The sequence below is a fragment of the Bombina bombina genome, chromosome 5 (genome assembly GCF_027579735.1).
Source record: "Bombina bombina isolate aBomBom1 chromosome 5, aBomBom1.pri, whole genome shotgun sequence".
NCBI lineage: Eukaryota > Metazoa > Chordata > Amphibia > Anura > Bombinatoridae > Bombina > Bombina bombina.
The window spans coordinates 736,762,262-736,784,659 of NC_069503.1; the positions used below are offsets into that span (position 1 = coordinate 736,762,262).

The 22,398-nt window shown below is 40.0% G+C and overlaps 1 protein-coding gene across 1 annotated transcript in view; it reads left to right on the top strand.

Annotated features, from left to right (window-relative positions):
- Positions 1-22,398, top strand: part of E2F3 (E2F transcription factor 3) — a 121,804-nt gene that overhangs the window by 74,816 nt on the left and 24,590 nt on the right. Inside the window, exon 5 of the mRNA XM_053714791.1 lies at positions 9,976-10,090. Coding sequence (XP_053570766.1) covers positions 9,976-10,090 — 115 coding nt within the window. The remainder of the gene's footprint in view (positions 1-9,975; positions 10,091-22,398) is intronic.

Here is a 22,398-nt window from a genome sequence, read left to right on the forward strand (position 1 = left end):
GCCGCGGGGCATAGCAGTGGCGCCTTATCTGTACAATATCTTAATTCAGGCGTCGACTTACCAACTAGCCGAGTCTCACACGAACATCGTGTTGGCTTTCCTAAGATCTCACGGGTGGAAGGTCAACGTAAAAGAGTTCAATTATCCCTCTCCCAAGAGTTCCATTCCTGGGAACTCTGATAGATTCGGTGGACATGAAGATTTTTCTGACGGAGGTCAGGAAATCAAAGCTTCTAACCACCTGCCGAGCTCTTCATTATTCCATTCCTCGGCCGTCAGTGGCTCAGTGTATGGAGGTAATCAGACTAATGGTAGCGGCAATTGACATAGTTCCGTATGCTCGCTTGCATCTCAGACCACTGCAACAATGCATGCTCAAACAGTGGAATGAGGTTTATGCAGATTTATCTCCTCAGATAAATCTGGATCAAGAGACCAGAGACTCTCTTCTTTGGTGGTTGTCGCAGGATCATCTGTCCCAGGGAATGTGTTTCCGCAGGCCAGCGTGGGTCATAGTGATGACGGACGCCAGCCTATTGGGCTGGGGTGCAATCTGGAATTCCCTGAAAGCACAGGGTTTGTGGACTCGGGAGGAGGCTCTCCTCCCGATAAATATTCTAGAACTGAGAGCGATATTCAACGCGCTTCAGGCGTGGCCTCAGCTGGCTTCGGCCAGATTCATAAGATTCCAGTCAGACAATATCACGACTGTAGTATATATCAATCATCAGGGGGGAACAAAAGTTCTCTAGCGATGATAGAGGTTTCCAATATAATTCGATGGGCAGAGACTCACTCTTGCCATCTATCAGCAATCTATATCCCAGGAGTGGAGAACTGGGAAGCGGATTTTCTAAGTCGGCAGACTTTTCATCCGGGGGAGTGGGAACTCCATCCAGAGGTGTTTGCACAATTGATTCAGCAATGGGGCACACCAGAATTGGATCTGATGGCGTCTCATCGGAATGCCAACTTCCTCGTTACGGGTCCAGGTCAAGGGATCCTCAGGCAGTACTGATAGATGCTCTAGCAGTACCCTGGTCGTTCAACCTGGCTTATGTGTTTCCACTATTTCCTCTTCTTCCTCGTTTGATTGCCAGAATCAAACAGGAGAGGGCTTCTGTGATTTTGATAGCACCTGCGTGGCCAGGACTTGGTATGCAGACCTGGTGGACATGTCATCTCTTCCACCATGGACTGCCACTGAGACAGGACCTTCTGATTCAAGGTCCGTTCCAGCATCCATATCTAGTTTCTCTGCGGCTGACTGCTTGGAGATTGAACGCTTCTGAGTCGGTCATAGATACCTTGATTCAGGCTTGAAAACCTATCACTAGGAAAATTTATCATAAGATATGGCGTAAATATCTTTATTGGTGCGAATCCAAAGGCTACTCATGGAGTAAGATCAGGATTCCTAGGATTTTGTCCTTTCTCCAGGAAGGATTGGAGATGGGGCTATCAGCTAGTTCCTTAAAGGTACAGATATCTGCTTTATCAATTCTACTGCACAAGCTTCTGGCGGATGTTCCAGACGTTCAGTCGTTTTGTCAGGCTTTAGTTAGAATCAAGCCTGTGTTTAAACCTGTTGCTCCGCCATGGAGTTTGAATTTAGTTCTTAAAGTTCTTCAAGAGGTTCCGTTTGAACCTATGCATTCCATAGATATTAAGCTTCTATCTTGGAAAGTTCTGTTTTTAGTTGCTATCTCTTCGGCTAGAAGAGTTTCTGAACTATCTGCATTGCAATGCGACTTGCCTTATCTTGTTTTCCATGCTGATAAGGTGGTTTTGCGTACCAAACCTGGATTCCTTCCTAAGGTTGTTACTAATAGGAATATCAATCAGGAAATTGTTGTTCCTTCTCTGTGTCCTAATCCTTCCTCTAAGAAGGAGCGTTTGTTGCAGAACTTGGACGTGGTTCGTGCTTTGAAGTTTTACTTACAATCTTCTTTGTTTGTTGTCTATTCTGGAAAACGTAGAGGTCAAAAAGCTACGGCTACCTCACTTTCTTTTTGGCTGAAAAGCATCATCCGTTTGGCATACGAGACTGCTGGACAGCAGCCTCCTGAAAGTATTACAGCTCACTCTACTAGAGCGGTGGCTTCCACATGGGCTTTTAAAAATGATGCTTCTGTTGAACAGATTTGTAAGGCTGCTACTTGGTCTTCGCTTCATACCTTTTCCAAATTTTACAAATTTGATACTTTTGCTTCTTCGGAGGCTATTTCTTTCATGTAATTAGCAAGAGTCCATGAGCTAGTGACGTATGGGATATACATTCCTACCAGGAGGGGCAAAGTTTCCCAAACCTCAAAATGCCTATAAATACACCCCTCACCACACCCACAATTCAGTTTTTACAAACTTTGCCTCCGATGGAGGTGGTGAAGTAAGTTTGTGCTAGATTCTACGTTGATATGCGCTCCGCAGCAAGTTGGAGCCCGGTTTTCCTCTCAGCGTGCAGTGAATGTCAGAGGGATGTGAGGAGAGTATTGCCTATTTGAATGCAGTGATCTCCTTCTAAGGGGTCTATTTCATAGGTTCTCTGTTATCGGTCGTAGAGATTCATCTCTTACCTCCCTTTTCAGATCGACGATATACTCTTATATATACCATTACCTCTGCTGATTCTCGTTTCAGTACTGGTTTGGCTATCTGCTATATGTAGATGAGTGTCCTGGGGTAAGTAAGTCTTATTTTCTGTGACACTCCAAGCTATGGTTGGGCACTTTGTTTATAAAGTTCTAAATATATGTATTCAAACATTTATTTGCCTTGACTCAGAATGTTCAACTTTCCTTATTTTCAGACAGTCAGTTTCATATTTGGGATAATGCATTTTGATTTGACCATTTTTTCTTACCTTAAAATTTGACTTTTTCCCTGTGGGCTGTTAGGCTCGCGGGGGCTGAAAATGCTTCATTTTATTGCGTCATTCTTGGCGCGGACTTTTTTGGCGCAAAAATTCTATTTCCGTTTCCGGCGTCATACGTGTCGCCGGAAGTTGCGTCATTCTTTGACGTTATTTCGCGCCAAAAATGTCGGCGTTCCGGATGTGGCGTCATTTTTGGCGCCAAAAAGCATTTAGGCGCCAAATAATGTGGGCGTCTTATTTGGCGCGAAAAATATGGGCGTCACTTTTGTCTCCACATTATTTAAGTCTCATTTTTTATTGCTTCTGGTTGCTAGAAGCTTGTTCTTTGGCATTCTTTCCCATTCCTGAAACTGTCATTTAAGGAATTTGATCAATTTTGCTTTATATGTTGTTTTTTCTCTTACATATTGCAAGATGTCTCACGTTGCATCTGAGCCAGAAGATACTACAGGAAAATCGCTGTCAAGTGCTGAATCTACCAAAGCTAAGTGTATCTGCTGTAAACTTTTGGTAGCTATTTCTCCAGCTGTTGTTTGTATTGATTGTCATGACAAACTTGTTAAAGCAGATAATATTTCCTTTAGTAAAGTACCATTGCCTGTTGCAGTTCCCTCAACATCTAAGGTGCAGAATGTTCCTGATAATATAAGAGATTTTGTTTCTGAATCCATAAAGAAGGCTATGTCTGTTATTTCTCCTTCTAGTAAACGTAAAAAATCTTTTAAAACTTCTCTCCCTACAGATGAATTTTTAAATGAACATCATCATTCTGATTCTGATGACTCCTCTGGTTCAGAGGATTCTGTCTCTGAGGTTGATGCTGATAAATCTTCATATTTATTTAAAATGGAATTTATTCGTTCTTTACTTAAAGAAGTTCTAATTGCTTTAGAAATAGAGGATTCTGGTCCTCTTGATACTAATTCTAAACGTTTAGATAAGGTATTTAAAGCTCCTGTGGTTATTCCAGAAGTTTTTCCTGTTCCTAATGCTATTTCTGCAGTAATTTCCAAAGAATGGGATAATTTGGGTAATTAATTTACTCCTTCTAAACGTTTTAAGCAATTATATCCTGTGCCGTCTGACAGATTAGAATTTTGGGACAAGATCCCTAAAGTTGATGGGGCTATTTCTACCCTTGCTAAACGTACTACTATTCCTACGTCAGATGGTACTTCGTTTAAGGATCCTCTAGATAGGAAAATTGAGTCCTTTCTAAGAAAAGCTTATCTGTGTTCAGGTAATCTTCTTAGACCTGCTATATCTTTGGCTGATGTTGCTGCAGCTTCAACTTTTTGGTTGGAAACTTTAGCGCAACAAGTAACACATCGTGATTCTCATGATATTATTATTCTTCTTCAGCATGCTAATAATTTTATCTGTGATGCCATTTTTGATATTATCAGAGTTGATGTCAGGTTTATGTCTCTAGCTATTTTAGCTAGAAGAGCTTTATGGCTTAAAACTTGGAATGCTGATATGGCTTCTAAATCAACTTTACTTTCCATTTCTTTCCAGGGTAACAAATTATTTGGTTCTCAGTTGGATTCCATTATTTCAACTGTTACTGGTGGGAAAGGAACTTTTTTACCACAGGATAAAAAATCTAAAGGTAAAAACAGGGCTAATAATCGTTTTCGTTCCTTTCGTTTCAACAAAGAACAAAAGCCTGATCCTTCATCCTCAGGAGCAGTTTCAGTTTGGAGACCATCTCCAGTCTGGAATAAATCCAAGCCAGCTAGAAAGGCAAAGCCTGCTTCTAAGTCCACATGAAGGTGCGGCCCTCATTCCAGCTCAGCTGGTAGGGGGCAGGTTACGTTTTTTCAAGGAAATTTGGATCAATTCTGTTCACAATCTTTGGATTCAGAGCATTGTTTCAGAAGGGTACAGAATTGGTTTCAAGTTGAGACCTCCTGCAAAGAGATTTTTTCTTTCCCGTGTCCCAGTAAATCCAGTAAAAGCTCAAGCATTTCTGAAATGTGTTTCAGATCTAGAGTTGACTGGAGTAATTATGCCAGTTCCAGTTCCGGAACAGGGGATGGGGTTTTATTCAAATCTCTTCATTGTACCAAAGAAGGAGAATTCTTTCAGACCAGTTCTGGATCTAAAAATATTGAATCGTTATGTAAGGATACCAACGTTCAAGATGGTAACTGTAAGGACTATCTTACCTTTTGTTCAGCAAGGGAATTATATGTCCACGATAGATTTACAGGATGCATATCTGCATATTCAGATTCATCCAGATCATTATCAGTTCCTGAGATTCTCGTTTCTGGACAAGCATTACCAATTTGTGGCTCTGCCGTTTGGCCTAGCTACAGCTCCAAGAATTTTTACAAAGGTTCTCGGTGCCCTGCTGTCTGTAATCAGAGAACAGGGTATTGTGGTATTTCCTTATTTGGACGATATCTTGGTACTTGCTCAGTCTTTACATTTAGCAGAATCTCATACGAATCGACTTGTGTTGTTTCTTCAAGATCATGGTTGGAGGATCAATTTACCAAAAAGTTCTTTGATTCCTCAGACAAGGGTAACCTTTCTGGGTTTCCAGATGGATTCAGTGTCCATGACTCTGTCTTTAACAGACAAGAGACGTCTAAAGTTGATTTCAGCTTGTCGAAACCTTCAGTCACAATCATTCCCTTCGGTAGCCTTATGCATGGAAATTCTAGGTCTTATGACTGCTGCATCGGACGCGATCCCCTTTGCTCGTTTTCACATGCGACCTCTTCAGCTCTGTATGCTGAAGCAATGGTGCAAGGATTACACGAAGATATCTCAATTAATATCTTTAAAACCGATTGTTCGACACTCTCTAACATGGTGGACAGATCACCATCGTTTAATTCAGGGGGCTTCTTTTGTGCTTCCGACCTGGACTGTAATTTCAACAGATGCAAGTCTCACAGGTTGGGGAGCTGTGTGGGGATCTCTGACGGCACAAGGAGTTTGGGAATCTCAGGAGGTGAGATTACCGATCAATATTTTGGAACTCCGTGCAATTTTCAGAGCTCTTCAGTTTTGGCCTCTTCTGAAGAGAGAATCGTTCATTTGTTTTCAGACAGACAATGTCACAACTGTGGCATACATCAATCATCAAGGAGGGACTCACAGTCCTCTGGCTATGAAAGAAGTATCTCGAATCTTGGTTTGGGCGGAATCCAGCTCCTGTCTAATCTCTGCGGTTCATATCCCAGGTGTAGACAATTGGGAAGCGGATTATCTCAGTCGCCAAACGTTGCATCCGGGCGAATGGTCTCTTCACCCAGAGGTATTTCTTCAGATTGTTCAAATGTGGGAACTTCCAGAAATAGATCTGATGGCGTCCCATCTAAACAAGAAACTTCCCAGGTATCTGTCCAGATCCCGGGATCCTCAGGCGGAGGCAGTGGATGCATTATCACTTCCTTGGAAGTATCATCCTGCCTATATCTTTCCGCCTCTAGTTCTTCTTCCAAGAGTAATCTCCAAGATTCTGAAGGAATGCTCGTTTGTTCTGCTGGTAGCTCCGGCATGGCCTCACAGGTTTTGGTATGCGGATCTTGTCCGGATGGCCTCTTGCCAACCGTGGACTCTTCCGTTAAGACCAGACCTTCTGTCACAAGGCCCTTTTTTCCATCAGGATCTGAAATCCTTAAATTTAAAGGTATGGAGATTGAACGCTTGATTCTTGGTCAAAGAGGTTTCTCTGACTCCGTGATTAATACTATGTTACAGGCTCGTAAATCTGTATCTCGAGAGATATATTATAGAGTCTGGAAGACTTATATTTCTTGGTGTCTTTCTCATCATTTTTCTTGGCATTCTTTTAGAATACCGAGAATTTTACAGTTTCTTCAGGATGGTTTAGATAAGGGTTTGTCCGCAAGTTCTTTGAAAGGACAAATCTCTGCTCTTTCTGTTCTTTTTCACAGAAAGATTGCTATTCTTCCTGATATTCATTGTTTTGTACAAGCTTTGGTTCGTATAAAACCTGTCATTAAGTCAATTTCTCCTCCTTGGAGTTTGAATTTGGTTCTGGGAGCTCTTCAAGCTCCTCCGTTTGAACCTATGCATTCATTGGACATTAAATTACTTTCTTGGAAAGTTTTGTTCCTTTTGGCCATCTCTTCTGCTAGAAGAGTTTCTGAATTATCTGCTCTTTCGTGTGAGTCTCCTTTTCTGATTTTTCATCAGGATAAGGCGGTGTTGCGAACTTCTTTTGAATTTTTACCTAAAGTTGTGAATTCCAACAACATTAGTAGAGAAATTGTGGTTCCTTCATTATGTCCTAATCCTAAGAATTCTAAGGAGAAATCGTTGCATTCTTTGGATGTTGTTAGAGCTTTGAAATATTATGTTGAAGCTACGAAATCTTTCCGTAAGACTTCTAGTCTATTTGTTATCTTTTCCGGTTCTAGGAAAGGCCAGAAAGCTTCTGCCATTTCTTTGGCATCTTGGTTGAAATCTTTAATTCATCTTGCCTATGTTGAGTCGGGTAAAATTCCGCCTCAGAGAATTACAGCTCATTCTACTAGGTCAGTATCTACTTCCTGGGCGTTTAGGAATGAAGCTTCGGTTGACCAGATCTGCAAAGCAGCAACTTGGTCCTCTTTGCATACTTTTACTAAATTCTACCATTTTGATGTATTTTCTTCTTCTGAAGCAGTTTTTGGTAGAAAAGTACTTCAGGCAGCGGTTTCAGTTTGAATCTTCTGCTTATGTTTTTCGTTAAACTTTATTTTGGGTGTGGATTATTTTCAGCAGGAATTGGCTGTCTTTATTTTATCCCTCCCTCTCTAGTGACTCTTGTGTGGAAAGATCCACATCTTGGGTAGTCATTATCCCATACGTCACTAGCTCATGGACTCTTGCTAATTACATGAAAGAAAACATAATTTATGTAAGAACTTACCTGATAAATTCATTTCTTTCATATTAGCAAGAGTCCATGAGGCCCGCCCTTTTTTTGTGGTGGTTATGATTTTGTATAAAGCACAATTATTCCAATTCCTTATTTTATATGCTTTCGCACTTTTTTATCACCCCACTTCTTGGCTATTCGTTAAACTGAATTGTGGGTGTGGTGAGGGGTGTATTTATAGGCATTTTGAGGTTTGGGAAACTTTGCCCCTCCTGGTAGGAATGTATATCCCATACGTCACTAGCTCATGGACTCTTGCTAATATGAAAGAAATGAATTTATCAGGTAAGTTCTTACATAAATTATGTTTTTTGGGAGAAAAGTTCTTCAAGCAGTGGTACCTTCTGTTTAACCATCTGTCTTGTCCCTCCCGTTCATCCGTGTCCTGTAGCTTTGTTATTGTATCCCACAAGTAAAGGATGAAACCGTGGACTGGTCGTACCTTTATAGAAGAAAAGTATATTTATGCTTACCTGATAAATTAATTTCTTCTATGGTACGACAAGTCCACGGCCCGCCCTGTCATTTTAAGACAGATTATATTTTTTTATTTTAAACTTCAGTCACCTCTGCACCTTTTTAGTTTCTCCTTTTTCTTCCTGTACCTTTGGTCGAAAGACTGGGGGGTGGAGCTAAGGGAGGAGCTATATAGACAGCTCTACTGTGGTGCTCTTTGCCACTTCCTGTTAGCAGGAGGATAATATCCCACAAGTAAAGGATGAATCCGTGGACTCGTCGTACCATAGAAGAAATTAATTTATCAGGTAAGCATAAATTTTTATTTATATATATATATATATATATATATATATATATATATATATATATATATATATATATATATATATATATTTACCTGATTCTGACTACACAGCTGGCCAGATGCGCTGTGTGAAACAAACAGACCCGCTCAGAAGAGCACAGAGGGCGGGTCTGTAAAACAGCCGTTTTAAAAAAAATTAAAAGGGTATATTATGTTTAACAAAGTTTGGCTATTATAATGTTATATAATTCTGCACTCTGAGTCATGAACAATACATTTTGACTTTACTGACCTTTTAAGTATAGAAACTGTTATCTGTGGCATCCCTGCATATACTATTTAATTTGCTGATAGAGGTAAGGAGCTATTTGTAACTAATTTAATACACTCCAGCAGGTAAAATGGATCATTTTAGAACAAATTAAAGGGGAGGACATTTTGGGGTAAACTGTCCCTTTTTAATGGTGGTTTAGACACTGCTCTGGTAATCACTGTGCATGCATCAATATGTAAATTCATGCGTGCACATTCTCAATGTAGAGTAGCTAAAATGTTTTCTGGTAAATTAGTTTGTGCTCTTAGATCTAAAACTGTTTTTTTTATAGCAATTGCAAATTATTTTTTTCTCCAAATCTAAAAACAGTCTACTCCCAGATGTTAAGCTAGTAAGTTAAAGGGACTCTACTTTAGGTATATAACAATTCATTAGGAACACGTTAAGGGGAAACTAATTTAATAGTAGAGTATTCAATGTATGGGAAATTGTTAATAATTTTTTTTTTTTTTTTTAATTTGAAATGGCTGGCTTTGCTCATCAATACCATAATTTGTTGGTTATTGAAATTCTAATTGGCTGGGGGTTTCAGTGACCAGCTATTGACTCCTGTTTGCATAATATTTCAAGTGTATCTGGCAGTAAGAGCTCTTTGCAAACAAATACACTCTAGCAGGTAAATGAACCATTGAGAACCTATAAAACCCCTTCATGCTGGGGGAAAGTGTGCGTTCTGATGTAAACACTTGCTGGAAAAATCAAAATCACACCATCACTGATTGGATCTTCTGATCTCAAGGCCCGTATCAGATCATGACTGCATACAATGCTAGGCACGCCCCAGTACAATTTTCCCTTTATCTAAATAGAGGGCAGAGGACTCCATATAAGGTAGGTCGTTCCATGCTGTCTTAACTGCATTAAACCCCAGCACTTGTAGGATGCTATGGAACGGAATCTAGTGGTTAAAAGGTAGAAAATAATATCCCTTTAACCATTGTGAAACCATTCTAAACACAGTTAAAGGTGCAATGTGTACTTTGTACTAGCCGATGCTGGCTTTCCATTGTGGTGCAGCAAACAGGTTGACTTGTGTGTTGTGATCTTGTTTGGTTTTCAGGAGTTCAGTTTAAATTTGTTTCCTTAACTTTCATTACATTAGCTTATGTGACATATAAAGATATACGTAAAATCAATGGCCTAAAGGAACAGACTGTTATAGTAGTGAGAGCCCCTCCTGAAACCAGATTGGAAGTGCCTGATCCAGTTGAGGTAATGTTTGGTTGTGTTTTCTCATGATTGCACTGTCTTTGTAAAAATGTGTATACTACTGTGAGTTGTACGATTTAGATGATTCCTAATGACAAGTCTGATATTGTGTTTGGGGACATTGTACATTTAGATTTTTCTTTGCATACATGTTTTGTCGATCCATTTACATAGTTCATCTAGGAGTATTTTTGTAATATTTATTTTTGCTTGTTTTTTTTTTTAATAACATTGGTGCTTGGTTAGGAGTCTGAAAATCAGCAGTGTTAGATGTATATGCTCTTTTACATTCTCTTGCTGGCTCCTGCTTATGTTATCAGTCTTTTCATATATGGGGGGGGGTCTCCTTGTTTTCCCAGCCCCTTTCAATGGGTGTCCCAGTCTAACATCAACAGTTCTAAACTGGAAGTAATTTTTTGTGTGTGTGTTTATACTGGATTTTTAGATCAGTGTCTGTCTATATTCTTTATTGTAGTGTGTATTACATGCACTTATAGGAAAATTGGTGTATACTGATCACTTCATTTCTTTAAGACACGATGAGTCCACGGATCATCTTAATTACTAATGGGATATTCACCTCCTGGTCAGCAGGAAGAGGCAAAGAGCACCACAGCAGAGCTGTTAAATAGCTCCTCCTCTCCCTCCCACTCCAGTCATTCTCTTTGCCTACGTTAGTGATAGGAAGAGCTAAGGTGAGGTGTTAGTATAGATTCTTCAATCAAGAGTTTATTATTTTTAAAGTAGTGCAAGATTGTACTGCTTTGTCCTAGGGTGTAGCCATAGTCCATATCAGTCTCTACAGTAGAGCTTTGGTGGCTTTAGAGCAATGGGAACTTGTGGGACATAATTCTCACTGCGCCTCTCATAGATTGTATGCTGCCCTGTCTCTGAAAGTCTGAGGGGTGATATACTCTGTCCTTTCTTTTCTACACAGACCCATGTGAGGGAGAGGACCTCTCAAGCCGGGTGTACTGCCCTGCTGTCGGGCAGCAATTTAAGGTAAGTGCTGACTTATATTCTGGGGAAGGATTTCTCTCTGATTAAGTGGGCACTTTATTTGCTAAGGAGAGAATGAAAGGGGGCTGTTTAAGATTAAACTCCTTTATTCTCTGGGACACTTTATCTCTCTTACTTGAGAGGACGTGACAGCATTGCAGGCACTGGGGCTCAGGAAACTTTAATTTGGTGACGGTTCTCTGAGGACTTAAGTCGCTAATCTGAAGAGATTCAGTGTGAGGTGTTTGTGTTCATTTTGGGCTCAACTGCTGTCAAATAGCAAGCGGTAGACCCAATCTCTCTTCAGGTTTTTTCTCAGTGGGTTAATTATCTCCCGGTGGCGTTTCTGTACTATAACAATGGCGTCCGGCGTTTGTGTGGCGCCAATTTGGCCCGCACACTTCCTACTCAAGAGTCTCTGGTTAATAAAACTGAGACAGTGACGTAAGGGTAGAACCGGATGGCGTTTCAGCTAGACACCGGTTACTTACAATTAAGACAGTAATGTCCAGGGCTACACTCGCAGTCTTTAATGTCTACGTAGAGGTCGGACAGTGTTTAGCTAACTTCTGGACATGTTTCCTAAACAGTTGTTACTTTCAAATAAGATAGTAGCGTCAAGTTCTGGACTTTCAGTCTTTAATGTCTACACAGAGGTCGGACAGCTTTTTAGCCGAGTTAAATTTATGTGTTACGTTTAAAAAAAAAAAAAAAAATTTGGTAGCAGAGCTCCTCAGCAAGATCAGGCTGAGGGCTAAATGTAATCTGCAGTAGTTTTGTACTATGATAGATTCTTTCAGCACTAAAAAATAAAAATACAATGCTCTTCTGGCCTGGTCTGTTAGCCACGGTCTGGTTTTTCAGGTTCCATTCAGACAACATAACCTCAGTGGCTTTCATCAATCATCAGGGAGGAACGAGGAGTTCCTTGGTGATGTCTGAGGTAGCCAAGATATTTAAGTGTGGGCGAAGCCCAATTTTGCGGTCTATCTTAGGGGTGGACAACTGGGAGACTGACTTCCTGAGCAGGCAGACCTTTCATCCGGGGGAGTCGGAGCTCCATCCTGGAGTGTTTTCCAACCTGATTCTCAAGTGGGGTCAGCCGGAATTGGATCTCATGGCATCTCGTCAGAATACCAAGCTCCCGAGATACGGATCGAGGTCCAGAGATCCCAGGCGGCTCTGATAGATGCTCTGGCGGTCCCTTGGACCTTCAAACTAGCTTACCTATTTTCTCCATTTGCTCTTCTTCCTCTGGTAATTCCCCAAATCAAGCAGGAGAGAGCTTAGGTGATTCTCATAGCACCGGACTGGCCTTGCAGGATTTGATATGTTGAGATGACGTCGCTACCACCTTGGAGACTTCCGTTTGAGGAAGGACCTTCTTATTCAGGAGCCCTTCCTTCATCCAAATTTTTTTCTCTCTAAAACTGTATGCTTGGAGATTGAACATTTTAATCTTATTTAAGCGGGGGGGGGGGTTTCTGAGCAAGTTTTTGGGTGAATCCAAGTGTTACTCATGGAGTAGAGTTAGGATTCCTAGAATTCTGTCCTTTTTCTCCAAGAGGGTTGGAGAAAGGTTTTTCGACAAGTTCCCTAAAGAGTCCGATCTCAGCCTTACCTATTTCTTTCATGTAATTAGCAAGAGTCCATGAGCTAGTGACGTATGGGATATACATTCCTACCAGGAGGGGCAAAGTTTCCCAAACCTCAAAATGCCTATAAATACACCCCTCACCACACCCACAATTCAGTTTTACAAACTTTGCCTCCGATGGAGGTGGTGAAGTAAGTTTGTGCTAGATTCTACGTTGATATGCGCTCCGCAGCAGGTTGGAGCCCGGTTTTCCTCTCAGCGTGCAGTGAATGTCAGAGGGATGTGAGGAGAGTATTGCCTATTTGAATGCAGTGATCTCCTTCTAAGGGGTCTATTTCATAGGTTCTCTGTTATCGGTCGTAGAGATTCATCTCTTACCTCCCTTTTCAGATCGACGATATACTCTTATATATACCATTACCTCTGCTGATTCTCGTTTCAGTACTGGTTTGGCTATCTACTATATGTAGATGAGTGTCCTGGGGTAAGTAAGTCTTATTTTCTGTGACACTCCTAGCTATGGTTGGGCACTTTGTTTATAAAGTTCTAAATATATGTATTCAAACATTTATTTGCCTTGACTCAGAATGTTCAACTTTCCTTATTTTCAGACAGTCAGTTTCATATTTGGGATAATGCATTTTAACATTTTTCTTACCTTAAAATTTGACTTTTTCCCTGTGGGCTGTTAGGCTCGCGGGGGCTGAAAATGCTTCATTTTATTGCGTCATTCTTGGCGCGGACTTTTTTGGCGCAAAAATTCTATTTCCGTTTCCGGCGTCATACGTGTCGCCGGAAGTTGCGTCATTTTTTGACGTTATTTTGCGCCAAAAATGTCGGCGTTCCGGATGTGGCGTCATTTTTGGCGCCAAAAAGCATTTAGGCGCCAAATAATGTGGGCGTCTTATTTGGCGCGAAAAAATATGGGCGTCACTTTTGTCTCCACATTATTTAAGTCTCATTTTTTATTGCTTCTGGTTGCTAGAAGCTTGTTCTTTGGCATTTTTTCCCATTCCTGAAACTGTCATTTAAGGAATTTGATCAATTTTGCTTTATATATATGTTGTTTTTTCTCTTACATATTGCAAGATGTCTCACGTTGCATCTGAGTCAGAAGATACTACAGGAAAATCGCTGTCAATTGCTGAATCTACCAAAGCTAAGTGTATCTGCTGTAAACTTTTGGTAGCTATTCCTCCAGCTGTTGTTTGTATTGATTGTCATGACAAACTTGTTAAAGCAGATAATATTTCCTTTAGTAAAGTACCATTGCCTGTTGCAGTTCCTTCAACATCTAAGGTGCAGAATGTTCCTGATAATATAAGAGATTTTGTTTCTGAATCCATAAAGAAGGCTATGTCTGTTATTTCTCCTTCTAGTAAACGTAAAAAATCTTTTAAAACTTCTCTCCCTACAGATGAATTTTTAACTGAACATCATCATTCTGATTCTGATGATTCCTTTGGTTCAGAGGATTCTGTCTCAGAGGTTGATGCTGATAAATCTTCATATTTATTTAAAATGGAATTTATTCGTTCTTTACTTAAAGAAGTCCTAATTGCTTTAGAAATAGAGGATTCTGGTCCTCTTGATACTAAATCTAAACGTTTAAATAAGGTTTTTAAATCTCCTGTAGTTATTCCAGAAGTTTTTCCTGTTCCTGATGCTATTTCTGCAGTAATTTCCAAAGAATGGGATAATTTGGGTAATTCATTTACTCCTTCTAAACGTTTTAAGCAATTATATCCTGTGCCGTCTGACAGATTAGAATTTTGGGACAAGATCCCTAAAGTTGATGGGGCTATTTCTACCCTTGCTAAACGTACTACTATTCCTACGTCAGATGGTACTTCGTTTAAGGATCCTCTAGATAGGAAAATTGAGTCCTTTCTAAGAAAAGCTTATCTGTGTTCAGGTAATCTTCTTAGACCTGCTATATCTTTGGCTGATGTTGCTGCGGCTTCAACTTTTTGGTTGGAAACTTTAGCGCAACAAGTAACACATCGTGATTCTCATGATATTATTCTTCTTCTTCAACATGCTAATAATTTTATCTGTGATGCCATTTTTGATATTATCAGAGTTGATGTCAGGTTTATGTCTCTAGCTATTTTAGCTAGAAGAGCTTTATGGCTTAAAACTTGGAATGCTGATATGGCTTCTAAATCAACTTTACTTTCCATTTCTTTCCAGGGTAACAAATTATTTGGTTCTCAGTTGGATTCCATTATTTCAACTGTTACTGGTGGGAAAGGAACTTTTTTACCACAGGATAAAAAATCTAAAGGTAAAAACAGGGCTAATAATCGTTTTCGTTCCTTTCGTTTCAACAAAGAACAAAAGCCTGATCCTTCATCCTCAGGAGCAGTTTCAGTTTGGAGACCATCTCCAGTTTGGAATAAATCCAAGCCAGCTAGAAAGGCAAAGCCTGCTTCTAAGTCCACATGAAGGTGCGGCCCTCATTCCAGCTCAGCTGGTAGGGGGCAGGTTACGTTTTTTCAAGGAAATTTGGATCAATTCTGTTCACAATCTTTGGATTCAGAGCATTGTTTCAGAAGGGTATAGAATTGGTTTCAAGTTGAGACCTCCTGCAAAGAGATTTTTTCTTTCCCGTGTCCCAGTAAATCCAGTAAAAGCTCAAGCATTTCTGAAATGTGTTTCAGATCTAGAGTTGACTGGAGTAATTATGCCAGTTCCAGTTCCGGAACAGGGGATGGGGTTTTATTCAAATCTCTTCATTGTACCAAAGAAGGAGAATTCTTTCAGACCAGTTCTGGATCTAAAAATTTTGAATCGTTATGTAAGGATACCAACATTCAAGATGGTAACTGTAAGGACTATCTTACCTTTTGTTCAGCAAGGGAATTATATGTCCACAATAGATTTACAGGATGCATATCTGCATATTCCGATTCATCCAGATCATTATCAGTTCCTGAGATTCTCGTTTCTGGACAAGCATTACCAGTTTGTGGCTCTGCCGTTTGGCCTAGCTACAGCTCCAAGAATTTTTACAAAGGTTCTCGGTGCCCTGCTGTCTGTAATCAGAGAACAGGGTATTGTGGTATTTGCTTATTTGGACGATATCTTGGTACTTGCTCAGTCTTTACATTTAGCAGAATCTCATACGAATCGACTTGTGTTGTTTCTTCAAGATCATGGTTGGAGGATCAATTTACCAAAAAGTTCTTTGATTCCTCAGACAAGGGTAACCTTTCTGGGTTTCCAGATGGATTCAGTGTCCATGACTGTCTTTAATAGACAAGAGACGTCTAAAGTTGATTTCAGCTTGTCGAAACCTTCAGTCACAATCATTCCCTTCGGTAGCCTTATGCATGGAAATTCTAGGTCTTATGACTGCTGCATCGGACGCGATCCCCTTTGCTCGTTTTCACATGCGACCTCTTCAGCTCTGTATGCTGAAGCAATGGTGCAAGGATTACACGAAGATATCTCAATTAATATCTTTAAAACCGATTGTTCGACACTCTCTAACATGGTGGACAGATCACCATCGTTTAATTCAGGGGGCTTCTTTTGTGCTTCCGACCTGGACTGTAATTTCAACAGATGCAAGTCTCACAGGTTGGGGAGCTGTGTGGGGATCTCTGACGGCACAAGGAGTTTGGGAATCTCAGGAGGTGAGATTACCGATCAATATTTTGGAACTCCGTGCAATTTTCAGAGCTCTTCAGTTTTGGCCTCTGCTGAAGAGAGAATCGTTCATTTGTTTTCAGACAGACAATGTCACAACTGTGGCATACATCAATCATCAAGGAGGGACTCACAGTCCTCTGGCTATGAAAGAAGTATCTCGAATTTTGGTTTGGGCGGAATCCAGCTCCTGTCTAATCTCTGCGGTTCATATCCCAGGTGTAGACAATTGGGAAGCGGATTATCTCAGTCGCCAAACGTTGCATCCGGGCGAATGGTCTCTTCACCCAGAGGTATTTCTTCAGATTGTTCAAATGTGGGAACTTCCAGAAATAGATCTGATGGCGTCCCATCTAAACAAGAAACTTCCCAGGTATCTGTCCAGATCCAGGGATCCTCAGGCGGAGGCAGTGGATGCATTATCACTTCCTTGGAAGTATCATCCTGCCTATATCTTTCCGCCTCTAGTTCTTCTTCCAAGAGTAATCTCCAAGATTCTGAAGGAATGCTCGTTTGTTCTGCTGGTAGCTCCGGCATGGCCTCACAGGTTTTGGTATGCGGATCTTGTCCGGATGGCCTCTTGCCAACCGTGGACTCTTCTGTTAAGACCAGACCTTCTGTCACAAGGTCCTTTTTTCCATCAGGATCTGAAATCCTTAAATTTAAAGGTATGGAGATTGAACGCTTGATTCTTGGTCAAAGAGGTTTCTCTGACTCTGTGATTAATACTATATTACAGGCTCGTAAATCTGTATCTCGAGAGATATATTATAGAGTCTGGAAGACTTATATTTCTTGGTGTCTTTCTCATCATTTTTCCTGGCATTCTTTTAGAATACCGAGAATTTTACAGTTCCTTCAGGATGGTTTAGATAAGGGTTTGTCCGCAAGTTCTTTGAAAGGACAAATCTCTGCTCTTTCTGTTCTTTTTCACAGAAAGATTGCTATTCTTCCTGATATTCATTGTTTTGTACAAGCTTTGGTTCGTATAAAACCTGTCATTAAGTCAATTTCTCCTCCTTGGAGTTTGAATTTGGTTCTGGGAGCTCTTCAAGCTCCTCCGTTTGAACCTATGCATTCATTGGACATTAAATTACTTTCTTGGAAAGTTTTGTTCCTTTTGGCCATCTCTTCTGCCAGAAGAGTTTCTGAATTATCTGCTCTTTCTTGTGAGTCTCCTTTTCTGATTTTTCATCAGGATAAGGCGGTGTTGTGAACTTCTTTTGAATTTTTACCTAAAGTTGTGAATTCCAACAACATTAGTAGAGAAATTGTGGTTCCTTCATTATGTCCTAATCCTAAGAATTCTAAGGAGAAATCGTTGCATTCTTTGGATGTTGTTAGAGCTTTGAAATATTATGTTGAAGCTACGAAATCTTTTCGTAAGACTTCTAGTCTATTTGTTATCTTTTCCGGTTCTAGAAAAGGCCAGAAAGCTTCTGCCATTTCTTTGGCATCTTGGTTGAAATCTTTAATTCATCTTGCCTATGTTGAGTCGGGTAAAATTCCGCCTCAGAGGATTACAGCTCATTCTACTAGGTCAGTTTCTACTTCCTGGGCGTTTAGGAATGAAGCTTCGGTTGACCAGATATGCAAAGCAGCGACTTTTACTAAATTCTACCATTTTGATGTATTTTCTTCTTCTGAAGCAGTTTTTGGTAGAAAAGTACTTCAGGCAGCGGTTTCAGTTTGAATCTTCTGCTTATATTTTTCGTTAAACTTTATTTTGGGTGTGGATTATTTTCAGCAGGAATTGGCTGTCTTTTTTTTTTTTTTTTTATCCCTCCCTCTCTAGTGACTCTTGTGTGGAAAGATCCACTTCTTGGGTAGTCATTATCCCATACGTCACTAGCTCATGGACTCTTGCTAATTACATGAAAGAAAACATAATTTATGTAAGAACTTACCTGATAAATTCATTTCTTTCATATTAGCATGAGGCCCGCCCTTTTTTTGTGGTGGTTATGATTTTGTATAAAGCACAATTATTCCAATTCCTTATTTTATATGCTTTCGCACTTTTTTATCACCCCACTTCTTGGCTATTCGTTAAACTGAATTGTGGGTGTGGTGAGGGGTGTATTTATAGGCATTTTGAGGTTTGGGAAACTTTGCCCCTCCTGGTAGGAATGTATATCCCATACGTCACTAGCTCATGGACTCTTGCTAATATGAAAGAAATGAATTTATCAGGTAAGTTCTTACATAAATTATGTTTTTGTTACACAAGCATCTGGCGGATGCCCAGATGTATAGTCCTTATGTCAGGCCTTGGTCAGAATCAGGCCTGTGGTTAAACTAGTTACTCCTCCATGGAGTCTAAATTTAGTTCTCAGAGTCTTCAGGGGGCTCCGTTTTGAGCGTTTTCATCCCTTAGATATTAAGTTATTATCTTGGAAGGTTTTATTCTTGTTGCCATTTCTTCAGCTCGTAGAGTGTCAGAGTTCTCGGCATTACAGTGTGAGTCTCCTTATCCTATTTTCCATTCAGATAAGGTAGTTTTTACGTACTAAATTAGGATTTCTTCCTAAGGTTGTTTCCGATCGGAACATTAATCAGGAGATTGTTGTTCCTTCCTTCTGTCCTAACAGAAAGATCGATAAAGTAATTTCTTTCATGTAATTAGCAAGAGTCCATGAGCTAGTGACGTATGGGATATACATTCCTACCAGGAGGGGCAAAGTTTCCCAAACCTCAAAATGCCTATAAATACACCCCTCACCACACCCACAAATCAGTTTTACAAACTTTGCCTCCTATGGAGGTGGTGAAGTACGTTTGTGCTAGATTCTACGTTGATATGCGCTCCGCAGCAGGTTGGAGCCCGGTTTTCCTCTCAGCGTGCAGTGAATGTCAGAGGGATGTGAGGAGAGTATTGCCTATTTGAATGCAGTGATCTCCTTCTACGGGGTCTATTTCATAGGTTCTCTGTTATCGGTCGTAGAGATTCATCTCTTTCCTCCCTTTTCAGATCGACGATATACTCTTATATATACCATTTCCTCTACTGATTCTCGTTTCAGTACTGGTTTGGCTTTCTACTACGTGTAGATGAGTGTCCTAGGGTAAGTAAGTCTTATTTTCTGTGACACTCTAAGGCTTAGAGTCTAAGCTATGGTTGGGCACTTTTATATAAAGTTCTAAATATATGTATTCAAACATTTATTTGCCTTGACTCAGGATGTTCAACGTTCCTTATTTCAGACAGTCAGTTTCATATTTGGGATAATGCATATGAATGAATAATTTTTTCTTACCTTAAAAATTTGTCTTTCCCTGTGGGCTGTTAGGCTTGCGGCGGCTGAAAATGCTTCATTTTATTGCGTCATTCTTGGCGCGGACTTTTTTGGCGCAAAATTTTTTTTCTGTTTCTGCCGTCATACGTGTCGCCGGAAGTTGCGTCATTTTTGACGTTTTTTTTGCGCCAAAGGTGTCGGCGTTCCGGATGTGGCGTCATTTTGGCGCCAAAAGCATTTAGGCGCCAAATAATGTGGGCGTCTTTTTTGGCGCTAAAAAAATATGGGCGTCACTTTTGTCTCCACATTATTTAAGTCTCATTATTTTGTGCTTCTGGTTGCTAGAAGCTTGTTCTATGGCATTTTTTTTCCCATTCCTGAAACTGTCATTTAAGGAATTTGATCAATTTTGCTTTATATATTGTTTTTTTCTATTACATATTGCAAGATGTCCCACGTTGAAGCTGAGTCAGAAGATACTTCTGGAAAATCCCTGCCTGGTGCTGGAGCTACCAAAGCTAAGTGTATCTGCTGTAAACTTTTGGTATCTGTTCCTCCAGCTGTTTGTACTGTTTGTCATGACAAACTTGCTAATGCAGATAATATTTCCTTTAGTACTGTTACATTACCTGTTGCTGTTCTGTCAACATCTAATACTCAGAGTGTTCCTGATAACATAAGAGATTTTGTTTCTAAATCCATTGAGAAGGCTGTCTGTTATTCCTCCTTCTAGTAAACATAAAAAGTCTTTTAAAACTTCTCATTTTTCAGATGAATTTTTAAATGAACATCATCATTCTGATACTGATATTGGTTCTTCTGATTCAGAGGATTCTGTCTCAGAGGTTGATGCTGATAAATCTTCATATTTATTTAAAATTGAATTTATTCGTTCTTTACTTAAAGAAGTCCTAATTGCATTAGAAATTGCGGATTCTAGTCCTCTTGATACTAAATCTAAACGTTTAGATAAGGTTTTTAAATCTCCTGTAGTTATTCCAGAAGTTTTTCCTGTCCCTGGTGCTATTTCTGAAGTAATTTCCAGGGAATGGAATAATTTGGGTAATTCATTTACTCCTTCTAAACGTTTTAAGCAATATATATCCTGTGCCATCTGAAAGATTAGAATTTTGGGACAAAATCCCTAAGGTTGATGGGGCTGTCTCTACTCTTGCTAAGCGTACTACTATTCCTACGGCAGATGGTACTTCCTTTAAGGATCCTTTAGATAGGAAAATTGAATCCTTTCTAAGAAAAGCTTATTTGTGTTCAGGTAATCTTCTTAGACCTGCTATATCTTTAGCAGATGTTGCTGCAGCTTCAACCTTTTGGTTAGAAGCTTTAGCGCAACAAGTAACAGATCATAATTCTCATAGCATTATTATTCTTCTACAACATGCTAATAATTTTATTTGTGATGCCATCTTTGATATCATTAGAGTTGATGTCAGGTATATGTCTCTAGCTATTTTAGCTAGAAGAGCTTTATGGCTTAAAACTTGGAATGCTGATATGTCTTCTAAGTCTACTCTGCTTTCCCTTTCTTTCCAGGGTAATAAATTATTTGGTTCTCAGTTGGATTCTATTATCTCAACTGTTACTGGAGGGAAAGGAACTTTTTTACCACAGGATAAAAAATCTAAAGGTAAATTTAGGTCTAATAATCGTTTTCGTTCCTTTCGTCACAAGGAACAAAAGCCTGATCCTTCATCCTCAGGAGCGGTATCAGTTTGGAAACCATCTCCAGTCTGGAATAAATCCAAGCCTTTCAGAAAACCAAAGCCAGCTCCCAAGTCCACATGAAGGTGCGGCCCTCATTCCAGCTCAGCTGGTAGGGGGCAGATTACGTTTTTTCAAAGAAATTTGGTTCAATTCCGTTCACAATCTCTGGATTCAGAACATTGTTTCAAAAGGGTACAGAATTGGCTTCAAGATAAGGCCTCCTGCAAAGAGATTTTTTCTTTCCCGTGTCCCAGTAAACCCAGCGAAGGCTCAAGCATTTCTGAAATGTGTTTCAGATCTAGAGTTGGCTGGAGTAATTATTCCAGTTCTGGAACAGGGGCTGGGGTTTTATTCAAATCTCTTCATTGTACCAAAGAAGGAGAATTCCTTCAGACCAGTTCTGGATCTAAAAATATTGAATCGTTATGTAAGGATACCAACATTCAAAATGGTAACTGTAAGGACTATCCTGCCTTTTGTTCAGCAAGAGCATTATATGTCCATAATAGATTTACAGGATGCATATCTGCATATTCCGATTCATCCAGATCACTATCAGTTTCTGAGATTCTCTTTCCTAGACAAGCATTACCAGTTTGTGGCTCTACCGTTTGGCCTAGTTACAGCCCCAAGAATTTTTACAAAGGTTCTCGGTGCCCTTCTGTCTGTAATCAGAGAACAGGGTATTGTGGTATTTCCTTATTTGGACGATATCTTGGTACTTGCTCAGTCTTCACATTTAGCAGAATCTCATACGAATCGACTTGTGTTGTTTCTTCAAGATCATGGTTGGAGGATCAATTTACCAAAATGTTCATTGATTCCTCAGACAAGGGTAACCTTTTTAGGTTTTCAGATAGATTCAGTGTCCATGACTCTGTCTTTGACAGACAAGAGACGTCTAAAGTTGATATCAGCTTGTCGAAACCTTCAGTCACAATCATTCCCTTCGGTAGCTTTATGCATGGAAATTCTAGGTCTTTATGACTGCAGCATCGGACGCGATCCCCTTTGCTCGTATTCACATGCGACCTCTTCAGCTCTGTATGCTGAACCAGTGGTGCAGGGATTACACAAAGATATCTCAATTAATATCTTTAACA